Source organism: Dendrobates tinctorius, unplaced genomic scaffold, assembly GCF_039654945.1.
Source record: "Dendrobates tinctorius isolate UK_male_01 unplaced genomic scaffold, ASM3965494v1 ptg000054l, whole genome shotgun sequence".
In the NCBI taxonomy this organism is placed as follows: Eukaryota; Metazoa; Chordata; class Amphibia; order Anura; family Dendrobatidae; genus Dendrobates; species Dendrobates tinctorius.
The window spans coordinates 4,777,655-4,801,375 of NW_027361722.1; the positions used below are offsets into that span (position 1 = coordinate 4,777,655).

General features: G+C 41.2%; 2 protein-coding genes across 11 annotated transcripts in view; one reads left to right on the forward strand and one right to left on the reverse strand.

Annotated features, from left to right (window-relative positions):
• The window catches only part of TIGIT (T cell immunoreceptor with Ig and ITIM domains), a 33,005-nt gene extending 31,341 nt beyond the window's left edge, over positions 1–1,664 (forward strand). Inside the window, exon 5 of the mRNA XM_073577083.1 lies at positions 1–1,664. Coding sequence (XP_073433184.1) covers positions 1–33 — 33 coding nt within the window. The 3' untranslated portion in view covers positions 34–1,664.
• Positions 691–23,721, reverse strand: part of ZBTB20 (zinc finger and BTB domain containing 20) — a 1,106,032-nt gene continuing 1,083,001 nt past the window's right edge. For all 10 annotated transcript variants that reach the window (XM_073577073.1, XM_073577071.1, XM_073577072.1 and 7 more), the window contains one exon: positions 691–23,127. In XM_073577073.1, the coding sequence (XP_073433174.1) occupies positions 22,457–23,127 (671 nt within the window). In that variant the 3' untranslated portion in view covers positions 691–22,456. The remainder of the gene's footprint in view (positions 23,128–23,721) is intronic.

The window sequence follows — 23,721 nt, forward strand, 5'->3', positions numbered from 1 at the left end:
ATTCAGCAGAAACCGACACCTGTCATAACCTGAAGCCTGGTGATTTGGTAGTCGTGAAGAGGCATGTCAGGAAGCACGGACTAGAACCCTTGTATGACGGTTCCTATCAAGTTCTCCTTATCACCCCTATATCAGTGAAGCTAGAAGGAAGACTGACTTGGATTCACGCATCGCACTGCAAGCTGGTTAAACAAGCCAATAGCAAATAAAGGGGGGCATAATGTTTTAGTTTTTCGCATTTTTCATATTATTATTAGTAGAAGTTAAAAGTTAAAGTTAGAAGATATTCAATGACTCAGAGATCAATACGATAAAGATAATGATCGTAATAAGGACAGTTGGTGGTCAGACACCTTCTTCTTTCTCAATCCAGCCAATTGTTTTAAGGGAATTGGGGGCTGGATAGCTGGGATCTTACAGAGCTTGTTACACATTGCTGCCTGTATCCTTGTGGTATATGTGATACGAAAACTTGTACTTTGGTGTATTTCTGTATGTATTAGGAAATTCTACACTAAGACAGATAATGATGATACCAAAGGCGTCGTTGCCCCTGCTCTTCTCTGCACCGATCTGAAAAGGCTACTTGATGAAGATGTCGAAGCCAAGCACATGGCTACCTACAAAAGATCATAACAAAAACAAAGAAAAAGATAGGCCATAAAAGGGGGATCACCACAAACCAGGAGATAGTGTTTAGAAGCAAATTTTATTGGACATGAATGCACCAACACACACATTTAAAAACATTTAAAAGTCATCCATGTGACATAGCTATAACAACCCTAGGCTCATAATACAGCCTGCAACCTATAGCAATACTCCAAAAAAGATTGTGCAAGTGTCAGCCAAATGATCATAAAAACAGCATACCAAATAGTGGTTAACAGTATAAAATGCCCTACAAAGGATACAAAAAACCATATATTATATCTGATCTGAACCTCTGAACCCTGCAAGGCAAAAGTCAGCAAGATGACAACTAATCACAAGAGCCATACACAATAGAAATATATATGAACAGTGACAAAATGGAACAATGAGTCACTGAGATCACAAAGATACATGCAGATGGAGTGCATATGGGTTCAGGAATGAGGTCATGATAGTTAGTTACCACTAGGATAGCTGTTCAGATATACCTACAAAAGATCTCCACCACCGTCATCAAAAATTGTTATTCATGAACTGCAGTATACAGGGGGGACGGGTGCGCCGCGACAGCCATGACTGGTAACATGGCATCAGTCATGTGAAGACCAGTACCCCTCAAGCTGTTAGCTTGGGATAGCACCTCTGATGCTGCATATGTGTTAACAAAATTTATCTAGGGGGAATGTGAAGGGTTAATACTAAAATCAGAGCTGAAGTTTCACTTCTCCATTTTTCCTGAAGGTTTCGTTCCTCCGTTTTTGTTGCTGTAAGATAAATTTTGTAATTAGGTAAAAGTTCAAACTGCCATGAAACCAGACTGTTCCCATCAGGTGCAAGATAAGGGAGGCGGGGGTGTAGAACTCTGAAGAATATGCCACTTGGATACGGACATATATGCAGTTTCCGGTTTTCTTGCAATATTATTGGCTTATAAAGTGAAATGATGTTATTGGTAGTTGAGAACTTTGCATAATTAAGCAAAATGTTATTAAAGAAGTGACTAAAATAAAGGGGCTTAGTGATTTGTCTCGATCCTCCCGTACAGAGACCCCCGTCTCCGTGCAGTCATTTGAGTTGCAAGCAACACTCTGTGGAATAATTTGGACATCACTGGCTCAACCGTGAATGGTTAATTTAGCCCTCCCTCAATAGCTACCCCGACAGGGGAATGTACTGTGGGGACATCATACTGTGTCAGGGGGAACGTACTGTGAGGATATCATACTATGTTTGGGGGAATGTACTGTGGGGACATCATACTGTGTGTGGGGGAATATACTGTGAGACATACTGTGTGTGGGGGAGTATACTGTGGGGACATCATACTGTGTGTAGGGGAATGTACTGTGGTGACATCATACTGTGTGTGGGGGAATATACTGTTGAGACATCATACTGTGTATGGGGGAATGTACTGTGAGGACATCATACTGTGTGTGGGGGAATGTACTGTGAGGATATCATACTGTGTGTGGGAGAATGTACTGTAGGGACATCATACTGTGTGTGGGGGAATGTACTATGGGGACATCATACTGTGTGTAGGGGAATGTACTGTGGGGACATCATACTGTGTGTGGAGGAATGTACTGTGAGGACATCATACTGTGTGTGGGGGAATGTACTGTGGGGACATCATACTGTGTGTGTGGGGAATGTACAGTGAGGACATCATACTGTGTGTGGAGGAATGTACTGTGGAGACATCATACTATGTATGGAGGAATGCACTGTGGGGACATCATACTGCGTGGAGGGGGAATGTACTGTGGGGACATCATACTGCGTGTGGAGGAATGTACAGTGGGCACATCATACTGTGTGTGGATGGAATGTACTGTGGAGACATCATACTGCGTGGAGGGGGAATGTACTGTGGGGACATCATACTGTGTGTAGGGGAATGTACTGTGGTGACATCATACTGTGTGTGGGGGAATGTACTGTTGAGACATCATACTGTGTATGGGGGAATGTACTGTGAGGATATCATACTGTGTGTGGGGGAATGTACTGTAGGGACATCATACTGTGTGTGGGGGAATGTACTATGGGGACATCATACTGTGTGTAGGGGGAATGTACTGTGGGGACATCATACTGTGTGTGGAGGAATGTACTGTGAGGACATCATACTGTGTGTGGGGGAATGTACTGTGGGGACATCATACTGTGTGTGTGGGGAATGTACTGTGAGGACATACTGTGTGTGGAGGAATGTACTGTGGAGACATCATACTATGTATGGAGGAATGCACTGTGGGGACATCATACTGCGTGGAAGGGGAATGTACTGTGGGGACATCATACTGCGTGTGGAGGAATGTACAGTGGGCACATCATACTGTGTGTGGATGGAATGTACTGTGGTGACATCATACTGTGTGTGGGGGAATGTCCTGTTGAGACATCATACTGTGTATGGGGGAATGTACTGTGAGGACATCATACTGTGTGTGGGGGAATGTACTGTGAGGATATCATACTGTGTGTGGGGGAATGTACTGTAGGGACATCATACTGTGTGTGGGGGAATGTACTATGGGGACATCATACTGTGTGTAGGGGGAATGTACTGTGGGGACATCATACTGTGTGTGGAGGAATGTACTGTGAGGACATCATACTGTGGGTGGGGGAATGTACTGTGGGAACATCATACTGTGTGTGTGGGGAATGTAATGTGAGGACATCATACTGTGTGTGGAGGAATGTACTGTGGAGACATCATACTATGTATGGGGGAATGTACTGTGAGGACATACTGTGTGTGGGGGATGTACTGTGGGGACATCATACTGTGTGAGGGGATAATGTACTGTGGGGACATCATACTGTGTGAGGGGATAATGTACTGTGGGGACATCATACTGTGTGAGGGGATAATGTACTGTGGGGACATCATACTGTGAGGGGATAATGTACTGTGGGGACATCATACTGTGTAGGGGGAATGTACTGTGGTGACATCATACTATGTGTGGGGAATGTACTGTGAGGACATCATACTGTGTGTGGGGAATGTACAGTGAGGACATCATACTGTGTGTGTGAGGGAATGTACTGTGAGGACATCATACTGTGTGGGGGATGTACTGTGGGGACATCATACTGTGTGTGGGGATAATGTACTGTGGGGACATCATACTGTGTGTGGGAAATGTACTGTGAGGACATCATACTGTGTGTGGGGGGATGTACTGTGGGGACATCATACTGTGTGTGGGGGGATGTACTGTGGGGACATCATACTGTGTGTGGGGATAATGTACTGTGGGGACATCATACTGTGTGGTGAATGTACTGCGGAGACATACTGTGTGGAGGGAATGTACTGTGGGGACATCATACTGTGTGTAGGAGAATGTACTGTGAGGACATCATACTGTGTGTGAGGACATCATACTGTGTGTGGGGAATGTACTGTGGGGACATCATACTGTGTGTAGGGAATATACTGTGGGGACATCATACTGTGTGTGGGGGGAATGTACTGTGAGGACATCATACTGTGTGTGAGGACATCATACTGTGTGGGGGGAATGTACTGTGGGGACATCATACTGTGTGGGGGGATGTACTGTGGGGACATCATACTGTGTGTGGGAGGAATGTACTGTAGGGACATCATACTGTGTGTGGGGAATGTACTGTGGGGAAATCATACTGTGTATGGGGAATGTACTTTGGGGACATCATACTGTGTATGGGGGAATGTACTGAGGATATCATACTGTGTGTGGGGGAATGTACTGTAGGGACATCATACTGTGTGGGGAAATGTACTGTGGGGACATCATACTGTGTGTGGAGGAAGGTACTGTGGGGATATCATACTGCGTGGAGGGGGAATGTACTGTGGGGACATCATACTGTGTGTGTAGGGGAATGTACTGTGGGGACATCATACTGCGTGGAGGGGAAATATTGTGTGGGGGAATGTACTGTAAGGACATCATACTGTGTGTGGGGGGAATATAATGTAGGGACATCATACTGTGTGTGGGGGAATGTACTGTGAGGATATCATACTGTGTGTGGGGGAATGTACTGTAGGGACATCATACTGTGTGTGGAGGGAATGTACTGTGGGGACATTATACTGTGTGTGGGGGAATGTACTGTGAAGATATCATACTGTGTGTGGGGGAATGTACTGTGAGGACATCATACTGTGTGTGGGGGGAATGTACTGTGGGGACATCATACTGTGTGTGGGGGAATGTACTGTGGGGACATCATACTGTGTGTGGGGGAATGTACTGTGAGGATATCATACTGTGTGGGGGGAATGTACTGTCAGGACATCATACTGTGTGTGGGGGAATGTACTGTGAGGATATCATACTGTGTGTGGGGGGAATGTACTGTGGGGACATCATACTGTGTGTGGGGGGAATGTACTGTGAGGACATCATACTGTGTGGAGGGGGAATGTACTGTGGGGACATCATACTGTGTGTGGGGGAATGTACTGAGGACATCATACTGTGTGTGGGGGAATGTACTGTGGGGACATCATACTGTGTGTGGGGCAATGTACTGTGAGGACATCATACTGTGTGGAGGGGGAATGTACTGTGGGGACATCATATTGTGTGGGGGAATGTACTGTGGGGACATCATACAGCGTGGAGGGGAATGTACTGTGAGGACATCATACTGTGTGGAGGGGGAATGTACTGTGAGGACATCATACTGTGTGTGGGGGGAATGTACTGTGGGGACATCATACTGTGTGTGGGGGAATGCACTTTGAGGACATCATACTGTGTGTGGGGGGAATGTACTGTGGGGACATCATACTGTGTGTGGGGGAATGTACTGTGAGGACATCATACTGTGTGGAGGGGGAATGTACTGTGGGGACATCATACTGCGTGGAGGGGGAATGTACTGTGAGGACATCATACTGTGTGCGGGAGAATGTACTGTGAGGACATCATACTGTGTGTGGGGGAATGTACTGAGGACATCATACTGTGTGTGGGGGGAATGTACTGTGAGGACATCATACTGTGTGTGGGGGAATGTACTGTGAGGACATTCTGTGTGTGGGGGAATGTACTGTGGGGACATCATACTGTGTGTGGGGGAATGTACTGTGGGGACATCATACTGTGTGTGGGGGAATGTACTGTGAGGATATCATACTGTGTGGGGGGAATGTACTGTGAGGACATCATACTGTGTGCGGGAGAATGTACTGTGAGGACATCATACTGTGTGTGGGGGAATGTACTGAGGATATCATACTGTGTGTGGGGGAATGTACTGTGGGGACATCATACTGTGTGTGGGGGAATGTACTGTGAGGACATCATACTGTGTGGAGGGGGAATGTACTGTGGGGACATCATACTGTGTGGGGGAATGTACTGTGGGGACATCATACTGCGTGGAGGGGAATGTACTGTGAGGACATCATACTGTGTGGAGGGGAATGTACAGTGAGGACATCATACTGTGTGTGGGGGGGAATGTACTGTGGGGACATCATAGTGTGTGTGGGGGAATGTACTTTGAGGACATCATACTGTTTGTGGGGGGAATGTACTGTGGGGACATCATACTGCGTGGAGGGGGAATGTACTGTGAGGACATCATACTGTGTGGAGGGGGAATGTACTGTGAGGACATCATACTGCGTGGAGGGGGAATGTACTGTGAGGACATCATACTGTGTGTGGGGGAATGTACTGTGGGGACATCATACTGTGTGTGTGGGAATGTACTGTGGGGACATCATACTGTGTGTGGGGGAATGTACTGTGGGGACATCATACTGTGTGGGGGAATGTACTGTGAGGACATCATACTGTGTGTGGGGGGAATGTACTGTGGGGACATCATACTGTGTGTGGGGGAATGTACTGTGAGGACATCATACTGTGTGTGGGGGGAATGTACTGTGGGGACATCATACTGTGTGTGGGGGAATGTACTGTGGGGACATCATACTGTGTGGAGGGGAATGTACTGTGAGGACATCATACTGTGTGTGGGGGGAATGTACTGTGAGGACATCATACTGTGTGGAGGGGGAATGTACAGTAAGGACATCATACTGTGTGTGGGGGAATGTACTGTGGGGACATCATACTGTGTGTGGGGGAATGCACTGTGGGGACATCATACTGTGTGTTTAGGGAATGTACTGTGAGGACATCATACTGTGTGGAGGGGGAATGTACTGTGAGGACATCATACTGTGTGTGGGGGAATGTACTGTGGGGACATCATACTGTGTGTGGGGGAATGTACTGTGGGGACATCATACTGTGTGTTTAGGGAATGTACTGTGGGGACATTATACTGTGTGTGGGGGAATGTACTGTGGGGACATCATGCTGTGTGTGTTGTACATATATAATATATATACAATATACAGCTCTGGCAAAAATTAAGAGACCACTTTCAATGTTCAGTTTGTCTGATTTTTCTCCCTTTAGTTATATTTTTGAGTAAAATGTAAATTGTTCTTTTAGTCTACAAACTACTGACATGTCCCCGAATTTCCAAGCAATAAATTTTGTATTTTTTTTTTTTAAAATGAGAAATTGTGAAATTGAAAAAAAAAACCCCAGTGTTTTCAGACCTCAAATAACGCTAAGAAACAAGTTCATAATCATTTAGATACAACAATACTAATGTTTTACCTCAGGAAGAGTTCAGAGATCAGTATTTTGTGGAATACCCATGATTGTTAACCCCAGCTTTCCTGCGTCTTGGCTGCTTTCTACCAGTCTCTCACACGGCTTTTGGGTGACCTTATCCCTCTCCTGGTACATATGTCAGCAGTTCTTTGTTTGATGGCTTGTGACTCTCCATCTTCCTCCTGATTACATTCCAGAGGTTTTCAGTGGGGTTCAGGTCTGGAGATTGGGCGGCCATGACAGGGGTTTGATGTGGTGGTTTCTTATTTTGCCAGAGCTGTATCTATACACATGTTGTCTGGGTCTCAGTCTCTGCACGATCTTCAGCCACAAACTTAAAAATACAATTTTTACAGAACAGAAATTGAATGAAAGTTCTCAAGATCGTGAAGTGGTCGAAGGCTTTTTTTTTTTTTTTTTTTTTTACGATTTGCCGAATATCAAAATGAAATATGTCTCTAATCTTTTGTTGACAAAAGGATTGAAGCATTGTATGAGGGTCCCCATCCCGGTGGTGAGTTATGGAGCCGTCAGGGGAGCAGATAATCATTTTCTTATGGACGGTATTTTTCAAATTAAAGAGACGCAACGCCAAGGAAAATTGTTTTCATTTTTGTTTTATTCTTCCTTCATATTCAAACTTCACAAACAGTGTGAATTTACAATACCTCAGAAAGTGAAACTTACAAAAAGTGCTGGTAACATTTAAAAAAAAAACAAAAAAAAAAAAAAAAACATCATTCTTTAGCAACATCGATAACTTCTTCCACACAGAACAGAAAACTTGTAAAAGTTTTTTTTTTTTTCGTATTTAAGGCGTAATACTTCTGTATAAAGTATATGCAAGAGATAAACTTTCACAGTATTCAAAAAATGTCACAATAGTAATATAATAGAATATTGAAGCGCTACAATTATGTTCTTTTTTTATTGTGTTTTTTTATTTTTTTTTTTGTCCTGTTTAAATAACAAATACAAATCACAGGTAAATATAGGTGAGAAAGATAAGAGGCTAATAGTAGATGGCCTTAAGGGTTCTGCCACTGTGGAAATAAAAAGCTGTCAGGATGTGTGTAGTAATTCTATAGTTTAAAGCACTTGATAAAAAGGCGTATGCATTTATTTTTTTTATTTTTTTTTATCTTAAAAGTCTATTTTTTTTTTTCTGTTCACTTATTTTTTTCCCTCTCTCTACCATTGACAAATGTTACTGAAAAAAAAAATTCTCAAAAACAATTACAAGAGAAAAAAAAATTAAAAAAATTATTTCTCATTTAAGGACTCTTGGCCTGCTTTCTGACAAAGACATAATAATGTAGTGGAGGATGTTTGGGGAAGGGTTGTGGGGTACCAGGGCCTTACAGACGAGCAGACAAAACGAGGGTCACTCCGTCACGACACGTGGATGGCCGGTGTTATCATTATAGTTGGACGTTACTTTCAGAGTGAAACAATATCACTTTCTGTGAGAAGAGCTTATGAAATGAAGTAAAATCTCCTCTAAGCATTAAAAAAAAAAAAACTGAGCACAAGCTTTGGAGGCAAATTAACATGATTAATAAAAAGGATCTGAGATATCATCTCATAGCTCTGATTATGCAAAGGTCTGGATTGAAAGCTCTGATCTTCAGAGTCTAGGCTTTTCAATGAGATTACTCCAAATCTAGAAGGCTCCATCTTCTTGCTAGTTTGAGATAATACCTCCAAGGTGAATTTTTATCTCATTGTCCTTTTTATATAACTGCCCTGATTTTTTATCTCCAAGCTCTGGACTCTTTATCTCAGAGCTCTGACATTTTATCTCCAAGGTGACTTTTTATCTTATTGTCCTTTTTATATAATGACACTGATTTTTTTTTTTTTTTTTTTTTATCTCCGAGCTCTGACTTTTTATCTCATTGTCCTTTTTATATAACGGCCCTGATTTTTTATCTCGAGCTCTGACATTTTATCTCATTGTCCTTTTTATATAACGGCCCTGATTTTTTATTTCTAGCTCTGACTTTTTATCTCATTGTCCTTTTTATATAACGGCCCTGATTTTTTATCTCCGAGCTCTGACTTTTTATCTCATTGTCCTTTTTATATAACGGCCCTGATTTTTTATCTCGAGCTCTGACTTTTAATCTCATTGTCCTTTTTATATAACGGCCCTGATTTTTTATCTCTGAGCTCTGACTTTTTATCTCATTGTCCTTTTTATATAACGGCCCTGATTTTTTTTCTCGAGCTCTGACTTTTAATCTCATTGTCCTTTATAAATATCGGCCCTGAGTTTTATCTCCGAGTGCTGATTTTTTTTTGTCTCAGAGCTCTTTTTTTTTTTTTTTTATCTCCAAGCTCTGACTTTTTATCTCATTGTCCTTTTTATATAATGGCCCTGATTTTTCTCTCTCATCTCCTAGCTCTGACTTTTTATCTCATAGCTCTGATTTCAGGGTCCTGACTTTTAAATCTGTAAAACCCCAAACTATGACTGCCAAAACATGGTCATAATCTGTAAGTGTTGGAATTTCATTTCAGAGCCGAGATAATAACTCTTTTCATCTTTCCGTACTTTTTTGTCTAAATCACGTGAAGTTGCTCCAGAACTTTCAAATTCAAAATATATATTTTTTCTCTCCAGATCTTATATTAAGATCATAATTACTTAATTGTTGTAAATGAATTCAGGCCCATGAAAGGATTTGAGCTACTTTACGGGTCCCATCTGCCTGGATCTTTCGCCCTAACAGGGTCACCCATGAGGCATGATGCTAAAAAGAACTTTGGTTTGAACTATAAAATGGCTGATTGTAAAATCACAAAATTTACAAAAATAGTTAAAATTTGGAATGATTTTGATAATTGGAAAGCAGACAGGAGAAGTGAACATTACACGAGTATAAGGTGCATAACATAAGAGGACGACATGACACGTTCCGTGCCATAATAAGGTGCTTTGAGGATTTTTTTCTTATTTTATTCATGACCATTTTCACACAACACCCATCACACCCTGATAATCAAAGCAAAAACAACAAAAATGTATTTTCTGAAGGCAGGCCAAGAGTTCCTGGTAATGCTTAATTCAATCACTGACACTATGGATAACGTGCTCTTACCAATGGATAAATTACCTTCAGATTTTCTGCTAATGTTTAACCAGTTGTTTTTTTTTTCTTTTAAATACAAATATATACATGTCAACTCACACAGAATACAGAAATGTATATAGAAAGACATACACACAGTATATATGTATACACAGGTACATATACATATATGCTGCCTAAACACCACTTGTAAAGAGAAAGTGAATTGAACAGTACCAAAAAAAAAAGTTAGCGAATAGATGCGGCTGTCTTGCAATGCTCCGACTATTTTATCTTTTTTCTGTATATATTTTTTCTTTAAAAACACACAGTGCCTTATTGTCTTCCTAACATCGTTCTCTGGCTGCAAGTGGATGACTAGTGAGTAGATAGTGCTGCTTGTTACTCGGTTATGGTGCAAATGCTTCTTTTTTCTGAGTGTGTGATCCGGTATTGGAGGTTGTTACCTCATTCTGGACTATGCATGAGGGAATCTGTAATGTTTGGATTCATATAAATAGCTTTGGAGAGGAGTTGAGTAAGCGGAGTCATTTTCTGGCTGGTTAGCAGTCCTCACCTGGCAATTTTATCATTGACAAATCCTTTTATAAAAGGGTTTTATATGGTTGTGACAACCAAATCTCAAATTTTGGGTCCCCATGTTAAAATCTTATTGTGGGGTATGTAAAGTACCCATGGCGGTGTCTCTTCTACACTGGACTTCTTTCTTGCTAAATTAGTTCTAACATAAATATTGATAAATAATAGAATAGTCCATGAATATTTTTGCCTTTTTGGATAGTTTTGCTTTAATCAATGTCAAGATGCTCCAGATAAGGACAATTCTCTAGAACACACAGATTAGAGGTTATTATTGTGTCACTGAGAAAGCTTTTCCATCACGAATTTGGTTTTGTATAGATCACAAATTCATGTGGTAGGAAACCATAAATATAAGTAATGGATGAGAAAAATGGAAGTGAATCGAGAGAATATATTCAAGTCTTGAAGGAGGCAGTATTCACAGTGATGAAAGATAAAACATCAATCTGGCAGTGATGAAGTCTTGTAATTCTTAAGATCTAGGGTATTATTTTGGGGGCTGTTTGGGGCCCGCATCTGTAGTAGGAAGCACTTAACTACGGTATATGGAACAAAAAACTATCCTGTTGTCAGTTAAGACCATTTACACCCTGGGTCCGATATTGATGAATGAAAATTAAGGTGAATTTAACACCAATTAGGGATGAGTTATTGAGGTGAGGGAATGAGTTTAAGGCCACACTCTATGTCTAGAATACAAAAATAAATATAATGCAAACTAATGGACTTTCAATGTAGTGACAAGTTCCCTTGTCTTCTAGGCAAGGGCAGAAGGGACATTCAGGCCTCACTCTTACAGGGAAAACGGTATTCCGAGGCTTCAATTCAATAGTGTTGTGCTAACTCCTTGGAAAAAAAAACAGATGGAAGCTATAACTGAGTGAGGGGGCGATGGTGCCCCAGTTGGGTTATTTTACAAAAGAAGAAAAAAAGGCACATATACTAGAAACCGTGTCTATGGTGGGGGACTTTGTATGTAAAGAAGGAAGTAAACATCTTATCCAATATGCACATCCAGTGCTGTTTTTGTGCTCTATGATATGGTAATGGAGGGTGAAACTTATGGTTTCATATCCAAATGACTGTGAATTTGGTTGTGTTAATATGTCGGGATGGAGAAGGCTCTAAGGTTTGTGGGTCTCCGCAACTCAACCCCTCTATTGTATGGAAATTTTTGTGTTTGAATGTCATGATGTCTCCTCTCTCTTCTCCTTTTCTAACTTCCGCAGCAACTTTAAAAAGTTCTCTTAATTGTAACCAAAGTTTTACATTTAATGTTTACAAAACAGAAAATATCAGAAGATAAAGGAGATGTGAGAGGGGCACCGACTCTCAAAATAGAAATGGAAACATTTCTTTTTTTCTTAATGCTTAAACTCAAAAGTCCAGTGTTTGACATCTCATAAATAATATTCTTAATAAAAAAAAATTAAACTCGAAAACACAACAATCCCTTTTCTACGTTCCTTTTCAACACAAAATTAACAGCAGTGGATAACAATATTATCTTAACACGTACAAAAAAAACAAATTCTTATCCCATCTTTAACACTCATTGACAAATCAGCTTTAATATCTCAGATATGCAGCATATCCATAAGGGCAAACATAGATTGTTTCAAATTGTCTCTCTCCTTTAATTTTTTATTTAATTTTTCTTTACTTTTTTTTTTATTAATGCCTTCACCAAAGAGAATTATAACAAACAAAACAGTCTTATACCAATAAAATGCATTCAAAATAGAAAGTATTACATAAAAAAAAAAAAAAAATTCCTTCCTTTTAAAAAAAAAAAAATAAAATAAAATAAATCTGTCAGTTCTCATTTTAAGAAAATTTCAGTCAAGGACGCGTTGTATGAACCTAGATTTTTGATGTGTGTGGTTAAGTGCCTCGATTTTTGTATTGCAGGCTTCCTGTTCAGGGACTGGGGTTTATAATTTGCATTGTCAAACAAACCACTCAGAATCATGACTTTACAGGCAATGAAAGATATCAATTATTTTATTTATTTATTTTGTTAAATTATTGAAAAATAGACATTTTTTTTGGCGGGGGGCAATTTCTGCAATCTACCTTTTATTATCCTTTGGGTCACATTTTAGATTGATCACATTTCAGTGACAATTTCACATACTTTATTTGTCATTTCAATGATTGGAAACATTTCCAAAATTATTATTATTACCCCAATGTTCTTGTAAATATGTAGAAAGATTTAGCACCATGATTTGAGAAACATTAATACTGAAGTGCTAAAAATATAAAAACGTTAAATGTGAATTTTGGATTTAATAACTCAGCACCAATATATAAATAATTGCTAGATTTGGGAGGAAGAGTATATTTGTTAACTATTTTTGTAATGTTTGGATGGTGGTGTTCCAGATAATTGAATTTAGGAAAGTATGACCAGGGATACTGACGCAACTAAAATTGTTCACAAGATGGAATATTTTCATTGGTGAATTCTGCCTGTCTTTTTTTTCAAAGTTGGGAAGTGGTTATTTATTGTAGAAAAACTTTCCGAAACAATAAAGGGAAGTGACCGCAGTGGGGTCCTGTACAACCCCTCATCACACTGCACGCAGCCTGAAGACACAACCGCAGCACGGTACCAAACACACCAAAAAAAGAACGTCTTCCTATTGAATTGATATAAAAAGCTAAAGATATGTGATATATATGTACAATAAAATGAACAAACTCAAAGCATTGTCTAAACACAAAGGCCTTACTGCATCGTTCACCCCCACCCTACCCCGAATCTCGGTAACACCTGCAATGCACTTCTGTTGCGTTACTGAAGGAAATAACCATGACATAATACAATGATTGTACGACTACAAAATATGAACTAGTGTTTTTTTTAAAAATCCCTCACAACTGGGAAGTGTCACGTGGACAACCGACAGCCGACAGCCCATGGCAAAAAAAAAAAGAATAAAATCGATAAGGCTTTGTAAAGATGCTCATCGCATGTTTGCATGTTGCGTCTTAATATGTCGCCTGCCTCTTGCCTGAAATTCAGCCTCCACCCTAATATTTGGTCTACAGTAGAATTACATATCAATAAAATGAAAAAAAAGCAAAAACTAAAACAAAAAGAATATCTAAAAATATACAAAAAAATTAGCGTTTTTTTTATAACTCATCGCTTTTCACATGAACGGTTGATACTGCTTGTAAAGATTAAATACGAGGAACAATGTTAGTAAAAAAAAAGTTGATTATAAAAAACTAAAATAAAATCTGTTCTATCGATAACTAGCGCTTTAGTGAAATTAGTGCTGCGGTATGGACAGTGATTGACAGGAGGGGGAGGGGTGTCGTAGCTCACGATACTTTAGATCTAATCAGAATATATATATATTTTTTTAAAAAAGTACAATATAAAGACAAGAACTGCGACCAGGAAGGATTTTGGTCTTGTTTTTTTTTTTTAATCTTTGGCTCAGCCGCAGTGGCGCGGCCCAGCCTGTGGATTTACAATGTGTTGTGACTGATACAACAAGGCAGTAAGGTGGTTTCCTTCTTGGTAAACATCTACTAAGTTCATGAAGTGAGCGAAATCCCCCCATCCCGAAAACAACAAATAAATACATCTGCTATCTAGACACTGCCTGGGGTAAACATACGACGAGCGAGTAACACTTCCCCCCTCAACACCAGCACCAGACCTTTTAGTTGCCAAAATATTTTGAGTCACGATTTGGTCAACTTCCAAAAAACTCCACAATTTATTTATTTATTTTTTTACTTGAAATTTCATGTGTTTTTTTTTTTTTTTTTTACAACTCATTGCAAGAAACAAACAACTATAGATTATTCCCCCTGTATTTTTTTTGTTTTTAACTTTTATTTATTTTTTTTTTACAAGAGGAAAAAGTGCAATGCTTCATTATTAGCACACAATAAGAAAAAACTTAACTTCTTGGGGCAAAAAAAAAAAAAAAGCAGATGCCAACAAGCCGAATAATAACTCACATCAAGAGAAGACCTCTCCTCGGCCGAGACAAAGAGAGTGTAAACGACCAAGCAGTGGACTGGAGCCTAATGGGTGTGTATATATATGTATGTCGTGAAAATCCAAAGTTTTGTCCAGATACTGGCCTTGTCGTAAGTAATGGAAAATATAGACACGACGCCGGGTGCAATAATGAGACATGAATAGTCGGTGCGTGGAGAATCCAAGGGTATTAATGCACAGATGACAACCCAAGAATAGGACGTCCGTCTGTCTCTAAGCCGCACCCCGTCCACGTCGTGAGTGTGGGTGCATCCTTCTGTAGCTCCAGGTGAAAAAGTACTTGAGTCTAGTGCAAATCTAATCACAGCATTGCGGGCGTGGGATCCCACCGCTCCAGGCGAGTGACTTTCCGCCTGACTTCAGTAGGATATTGCAGCAAGCAGCCACTGTAGTATACGAGCTTAACGTCTCAAGGAAAGCATAAGGCTGAGACCTCGACTAAACATGTACTTCTTAATACTTGCAGTTCGAGCCTCGATTTCTCTCGCTTTAGATCTGATCTGCTAATTCGAACATGTGTGTCTACAACGAGATTATGGCTGATGTTTAGACTAACAAAATTATCCAGCGTCCCGTTTTTCTAGAAGACACTGGTGGAGAACTCTATGAGAAGAGATCTCGTAAATTTCATGGTGGTCTCTAAATATTAGAAACTAACAGTTTCCTTAACTCGTCCTGTAGAATGCATCGGGGATCAGCAAAAGCAACCACCATTTTGTAATACATCGTATCAGGTCTGTGAGGTCCACAGTGCACAGCAATCAAGAGGGGGAAATCCTCCATGAAGCTTTAATATTGGATCACAGATTTTTTTTTTTTTTTTTTTTACTCATCTCCCCCCCGTGATCCCACCGCTGTCTCGGTCACCTCATCCCGGTGAAGACCGCCATCACGTCTTATTTCAGGAAGCACGAATGCAACGTTTGTATCGTAAGAACACAACATCTTAAGAGTTAGTTGGCATCTTAACGGGTTAGTGTGGTATTGTCGGTAAAGCTTGACTGGTTTAGGTTTAGGACGTCAAACATCTTGACCCTTCCTCGAACGTTACTGAACCTAAAGTTGGCCATGGATATTAGAGGAGGACTAGCCGACACCACCAAGTACATTGGGGCTGGCCATCATGAAAGTTCTCCAACTGTAAAAGAGTGGACGAAGGTGAAGGACATTTCCAGTCCTTGATCAGTGTTTCATTTCTCGGTTGGCAGGATGGATGCAAGTTGTACATTACGTTGTCCTCTAATGCCCGTGGCCCAACTGAAGGTTTCTTTCCGACCATTCCGCTTTCAGCGGTTCCCATTCACCTATACTGAGAATGTTTGTATATATCAGGGAAGGCAATCAGTTGTGGTTACATCTAGGAAGATCAGTTTTTACTTTAAGTGGGCTCAACCCAATTCAGCTTTTGTCGCTACGATTTTTTTTCATTTTAACCATCGCATCAGCATGATCGACTTCTTTCCGCTGTCTGCCTCTCGGCCTGTGCAATGACTTGTCAGTAGTGCAGTGCAGTGCAGTCAAACTTAGTGCAATAATAATCAACGCAAAACAACAACGAGCAAAATCACAAAGCAGAGAGTCCTGACGGAAGAAGAAGATTGGCCAAAAACGGAACAAAACAGAAATAACAAGTGAAGCCCTCTCCGTCCTCAACATCAATAGAATGTTTCCCCGCACGGTACGACAGGTAACCCAGAAGACAGCGATCGCTAGGCTTGTACATGGCCGCTAGACGGGTCACGGAGACAGGACGCGAGGTTCTTATCTGCAGGCATGGCCGGCTCTATGCTATTGCTACAAGGCGAAGGTCACGAAGTTAGCATTAGGTGGGAGACTTCTCCATCAAGTTCTCCTCTTCTTCTCCAGCACTTGTGTCCTGTGTGAATAACCGCATGGGTAACACATTGGCGATAATTTTGGGAAATGCAGTGACCAAGGGGGACAAGCTCGGAATATAACACCCTCTGTGCAGAAGGGGTAGCCGCAAGTCGTATATCAGGTGTAGTTAGTGCAAACTGTTTCTTAGAGGAAACCCATCACTGGGTCAGGCCCTTTTAGTTTTGGGCACCTTACGAAAGCCCCAAGAATGATGTTCTAGAAGAGGGTACAAAGCGCCCCACCAAAGACTCAACCAGGAGGCTGGAACAGGTCTCATATCTCCTCCATTCAATAAAGGGACAACAAGACCCATCGAGTCGTGGGATGCTGCTTACTTCTCCCAGACCCCAGATGGGCACTTAAAGGTGCCATTGCCTGCTCTACTTTATCTTTAATAGGGCAGCCTGCAGAAGCTGATGACTGGTTCCCTTTGAGGAGGCACTGCAGAGGAGAGAATCTATGGCATGTATTGCTCTATCACCATAGGGATGAACAACCAGACAAGAACTCTACGGGAGAGATGACATCTGTGTGGGAGGATATTATCGCATAGTGTTCAGACGATGACTCCCCCACTCCTCACACAATGAAATCATCCATTCTACAACGAAGGTGTCACAATACAGAGAATAACGTCTGTGTATAGGTTCTCCTCGGTGGAAGACTCGCACACATCAAAAGGAGATCTTACTCACATCGCTCCTAAATCCTGTATACACAGCTGCCTGTAGGGTGCAGCCAGTGTGGGGGGCGACACCTCGGGGCAGCGGTACGGCCCTGCACAGGGTGCGCTCTAGTGCCGCTGCACGCTCACTGTATGCTCCATACTGGTCTACGTACAGTGTGCGCTTGGCATGGTCAACTAGGATAGGTCACGCCATGATGCAGGTCTGCCCTCGGAACACAGCAAAGTATCAATAATCCATTCCTTTGAGACATGGAGGAAAGGAGGAGAAGCCAAGCTTGCATTCTCATGAATATTGTGGTGACTTCCATCGTAAAACCAGAAAATGTGGGCAAACTACGCCAAATTTTGCATTACCCCTTTAAAGTCCTGCTGTCCTGCACTGTGGCACAGAGGAGCAACTGCACCCGTCGCACCTTGTATGTGGCCCCCTATAGATAAGTCACTAGGAAGGTCTAGGCCAAGATTGAAATACCCTAGATTTACTCTAAAATGGAATCCTTATGATATAAAGGTCCAAATGCCGTCCCAAGACATAGATTCAGATGATGAAGTTGCGTCTTCCTTCAGCCACCACCAGGGGGAGCTCAGGTGCTGACTGTGTACTGTGCTAGAATGGAGTTCTATGTGACTACAGTATGCGGTCAGCTCCTGGGCTCCCTCTAGTGGTGCATGGAGACAGTAAGGATGGAACTCTACATCTGTGCAGAGGATTTGGAGCTCTGGAACAGAAAGGTTGCACTAGATATATGAATTTAATATTGAGCCTATTATTTAGTATTGAACCTAGTTTTTCATTTTAAGCCTATTAAGAGTGAGAAAAAAAAATTGCAATGGTATACCAGAATGAGCATGAGAAAGTCTGTAAAGCGCTGTGGAAGATGTGGGCGCCATAAAAGCAAGCATAATAAAGATGGTAAATAAATATTTTAGGACCGTTCAATTGTATAGTAAAATCATAAACTGGTGGAGCCTCCTCTGTGGAGACAGCAGCAGGATCTTATGCAGGATGTCTGGGATCGGACACAATCACTTTTGGACCTTTGGAATGTTTTCGTTGTCTCCATGGGGAAAGGCCTACAGAAGACAGTGACATCTAGTGGTCAAAAATGAGAATGCGGTGGAGCGTGCTTGGCCGTCACCGCTTCTGTTTTCATAGGGCAGAATTAATTCGTTACTATCAGTCAGTACCCTGTAGGTGGCGCTATGGAATCAAGTTTGATCAATTATGTGTTGGGAGTTCAATACTCAGACTTATCGGTTCACCATATGACAAGTCCATTGTATATGTCAGCAATTGATTTCTTAATATTCCCCTTAAACTGCAGGAAGAAACAGGTTTCATAAATGTGCATAATATTGGCCTATATCTAGGGAAAGCTACCACGCCCTAATGTCTAGGTGGCCATACTGATCAATATTCATAAGAACGCAGCCTTCATCAGTTATTGTGGTGAGCAGCAGAAGAGGTTTTATCTCAGTTAATGATCTGAGATAGTAAATCAGAGCTGGGACATGATAAGTCAGGTAACTGTCACTATGAGACAATAAATCTGAGCCATGAAGTAAATCAGAGCTAAGAAACAACTAAAATTATCTTCTAGACAACACATCAGTCCTTCAATAAAAATAAGCCGCTGGCCTGAGATAATAACTCAGAGCAACGAAAATATATTAGTAAGTCAGAGCCGTTAGATATTTGGTCAGAGCTCTAAAATAGTACATTAGCATTCTCTGACAACAAGTGTGAACTGTCAGAAAATAAGTTTAGTGCTCAGAGTATTATATCATCTTCATGAGAAAAGTGAATGCTCTGAAATTTAAAGATTGCACTTTTAGATAACAATCTGAAATAATAAATTTGCACTTTGTAACTCTGTGCTAAGAGTTAACTGTTTGCTCTACAATATTAAATTAGTGTTCTGAAATAAGTCAGCGCACTGACATAATAAGCCAGTGCTCCAAGGTAATAAGTCATTGAGATAATAACTTACATAAGTCAAGTCAGTGCTCTGAGATAATGTCAGTACTGGGATAATAAGTCAGAGCTCTGAGATAATAAGTCAGTACTTGAATAATAAACCAGAGCTCTGAGATAATAAGTCAGTACTGGAATAATAAGTCAGAGCTCTGATATAATAAGTCAGCACTGAGATAATAAGTCAGATCTCTAAGATAAATAACTCAGCGCTTTGAGATAAGTCAGAACTCTGAGATAATGTCAGCGCTCAGATAATAAGTTAGATCTCTGAAATAATATGTCAGCACTGAAATAATAAGTCAGAGCTCTGAAATAATAAGTCAGAGCTCTGAGATAAAAGAGAGCTCTGAGGTAATAAGTCAGACTTCAGAGATAATAATGTCAGCGCTCTCAGATAATGTTAGAGCTCTGAGCTAATAAGTCAGCACTGAGCTAATGATGGTCAATATTTAAACCATAGATATTGTGAAGGACCCGTGGCTCTTAGGGGCAATTCATGTAACAGGTTGTGCCAGAGTTTGGCGTCTTTGGGCATCTTATGCGTTTCTTGTGTCGGAGGGCAGACCTGCGTGACATGGGCATTAGAGAATACCTTCTTCTTCCTGGATTCAGTTGCCGCAATGGACAGGAATCTACGAACCATTGTAAGGTCAGACGGGACAAGTGAGATCAGGGCAAGCGGTGGAGAATTCGCTCGGTGATTGCATTGTTCCGCCACCAATCACGTGGCAGATAAGGAGTTAAAATTCCTCCCAGAAAAAAAACATGCTACCTAAAATTAAGAATACAAAGCAGCAAATGGAGTCAGATAGAAAAGTTACGTCCGATTCTCAATCACTCGCTCGTTTTTCTTGTGTTCCTCCCACTGATCTCCCCTCCCCCCGGACACCAGCCCAGACCGTTCCCCTGCACGTCCAGTGTTCGCCCGGCTTTGTCCCTTGCACTAAACGTTAGTTACGTAGAAAATTTACAAAAAAAAACAAAAACTGCTCCACTTGATGGCGGTTCCTCCCTGCACCGTTTGCTTTACACAATGCACATGCTGGAGTTCCTCTACCAAAAATCACAACTGCAGAATTTGCCAAAGCCACGGAGAACAGTTTCATTCTATGGTCACCATGAAAAAAAAAAAAAAATAAAGGTCAAAAGAAAATCATAAAATTGCTAATTTGTAAACTAAATAGAAAATGTACAAAATTTAAATGATTAAAATGTATGAATTTTCAAATTAATATTAATAAAAGTGATTCCCCCACCGCAATAATGTGGCTCATTTGGAAATTCACAAAAAAAAAAAAATTTAATTCTCAGTGATCATTTTGGGGCAAAATTTAAAAAAATACATTAAAAATTTTTTTTTTGCAAATTCTCATTTGGAATTCGTCAAAATTAAAACAAAAAATTCCGGGTTGTTTCTCTATTCCGTGCTGTGTATTGATTTTATTTATTGTGAGCTTTTCCTGCGGTGACATTGGAGACCGTTCGGGATGGATCTGGCAAATCCTATTACAGAATGATCCCACAAATTCTCTAAATATTTTTTGCAACCATCCAACGAGGGGATGGGGGGGGATGGGGAGGAAAGCAGACTGTTCCTTTTACCTGCGCAATTTGTAGCCACCATAAAGCTAAATTGGGGCTCAAAAAAGATTTGACCCGAAAAGATTAAGTGCTCGGAAAAGGGTAGACGAAAAATTGCCAGGTGAGACGCAACAAGAACAGTCTGCCTTCGGAAATGTCACCAATGTGAACCCATCATTAATGGGGTCTGCGCCCGGCCCACCCGTCATACATGGAACAGAATGCACCTTGATGGCGCCGGTCCTCCGATCTGTGGCTGAGCAGATTTTTGACGCCTGATTCCTCGGATGCAAGTCTGTGACATTGGTTCCGTGGACACATTTGTGCCTCCGTCCTGCGCCGCGTCAGGATTGCGGATTTTTGCACAAGCTGCTTCGGATTTTTCAGATTCTTCTTTGCTTGAAATTTCAAAAAAAAAAAAAGTTACAAAAAAACTTTTCGCACAGCCAGACGTTTTACACGTTTTGCCCTTGTGTGTTTCATGTCGCTCTTTCACTTCTTACTTTCTTCAGCTGCAGATGAAATACATGGACGGGTATAAGGGTAATGAGAGGGGGATTTAGGTAGAAGCAGGTGGCAGGATGAACTAGACCGTGACCCCCCGGGAGGCTGCGCTAATTCTGGTCCTCTCTTACCAGCCTCCTTTAACTGCCCGTTCCTCCCACAAAAAAATAAAAAGACATTTAATGCCGCAACGGGGGGTGAAAAAGACAATAATAAAATTAGTGCGTAGTTTTTATCCATCAGATATTGTGGAGTCTGAGTGACTAAATGCAGAATAATGTCCATCAGAAAGTAAAAAGCCATGTAAAGGGAAAAAAAACAAAAAAAAAAACACTGTAGGCGGCATATTAGGAGACAGTAGGCCTTTCAGAATATTTTGTTATATTATTTTTTTTTTGTAGTGCTCTACACAAGTGGAAAAAGGGTTCAGTTTTTGTTTTTGTATTTTTGATGAATTTTTATTTTTGTATTTTTTTTCTTTATAGTTTTTTTTTTTTTTTTTTTTTAAAGAAGGGTTGTATTTAGAGGCCAGTAGTTAGAATTCCAACCAGTAGAATTCAGGTATATCTACCAGGCCTTAAGGCCACCATCTGAGGGAGACTGGATAAAATATATATGCAGGTTATATATCTTTATATAGATATATATATTCACCCACTCTCCGGAAATGTAATGTACCAGCAGGCAATAAAGTTCTTCATGTAGTACAAAATGTCGAAAAAAACCCCTAAAAATAAAAAGAAAACTCTTAAATTCTAGTGCCATAGCTTTTTTTTTGTTTGTTTGTTTGTTCGTAAGAATGGATGGTATTTATCCGTCAGAAACGTGCATTCTCATGTGGTCATTAAATTGCTCGATTTGGTCAAACTTAGTTGGGCACACTGAGCAAACGTACGTTGTGGCCTCGGAGCATACCGGGGCTCCGCTGTTGGGGGGCCCAGGACGAGGGACTAGAACTGGACTAGCCGGTGGAGCAGCGGTAGGTGGTGCAGCCAGTGTTGGTGCCGGTGCTAAGGCAGAGACCAAAATTGGAGCTGGAACTAAGGCTGGAGTTGGAGCCATAACCGGAGCAGATGCCAAGACCGGAGTAGGCGGCAAGACCGGTGCTGTAGGCATGCTGGGAGCTGGAGGCAATCCTTGTCCTGGGGTGGTGGCAGGAGCTTGAACTGATCCTGGAGCTGAGTTTGAAGGTGGAACGGGTACTGGGATGCTGGCAGTGCCGTTGGTGGCGCTGTGAAGGGCGACGTGCCTCTCCAGCAGCGTCTTGTGAGAAAACTTCTTTTTGCAGATATAGCACTCGTAAGATTTCTCTCCGCGGTGCAAACGCATGTGCACGTTGAGGGAGCTCTTTTGGGTGAAGCGCTTGTTGCAGATGCTGCACTGGTACGCCCTCACGCCGGTGTGCGTCACCATGTGTTTAATTAGGTAATCCTTTAATGAGAACGATCTCCAGCAGATGCTACACTGGTGCGGTTTCTCTCCTTTTTTTGGGGTTGTCCATAAAAGTTTGAGAACAAATAAAAAAAAAAATAGAAAACAAAGAAAACACAGGGTCAGTAAAATATCGCACAACCAGATGAGTATAGATGACGTGAGCACAGATGGTGGAATATTTAACATTCTGGTTCTATACCACTCCTTAGTAACGGCACACGGGGGAGAGGTCAGGAATGTGCTGTGAGGTGGGTGACTTCCGAAAGCAGAAACCCACTATATTGTAAAAGAAGAAGGACCTCAACAACAACATCATCACATTGTTAATGACACTGGGACTTCTTGTCTAATTAGACATTTATGGTTGCACTGGGACTTACGAGATGGCCGGAACATTCTAATAACTCAGCTGAAAAGTGATCACTGCTCTTCATGTGCAGTAACTGACAGAAGGGTCCTTGCAAGTCGATGTGTGTCAAACTGATGGACTCTACTGGTGCTTTAGGGGGTGGCCATGAAGGGCCTCGTTGGGACCAGGGATGGACCTTTTCAGTGATGATTGAGAGCCAGGTTCTTGTCCAGAACTAAAAGCTCTGATTGCACGAGGATGAGTGGTGGAGTTGGCCATGTCTTCATAACTA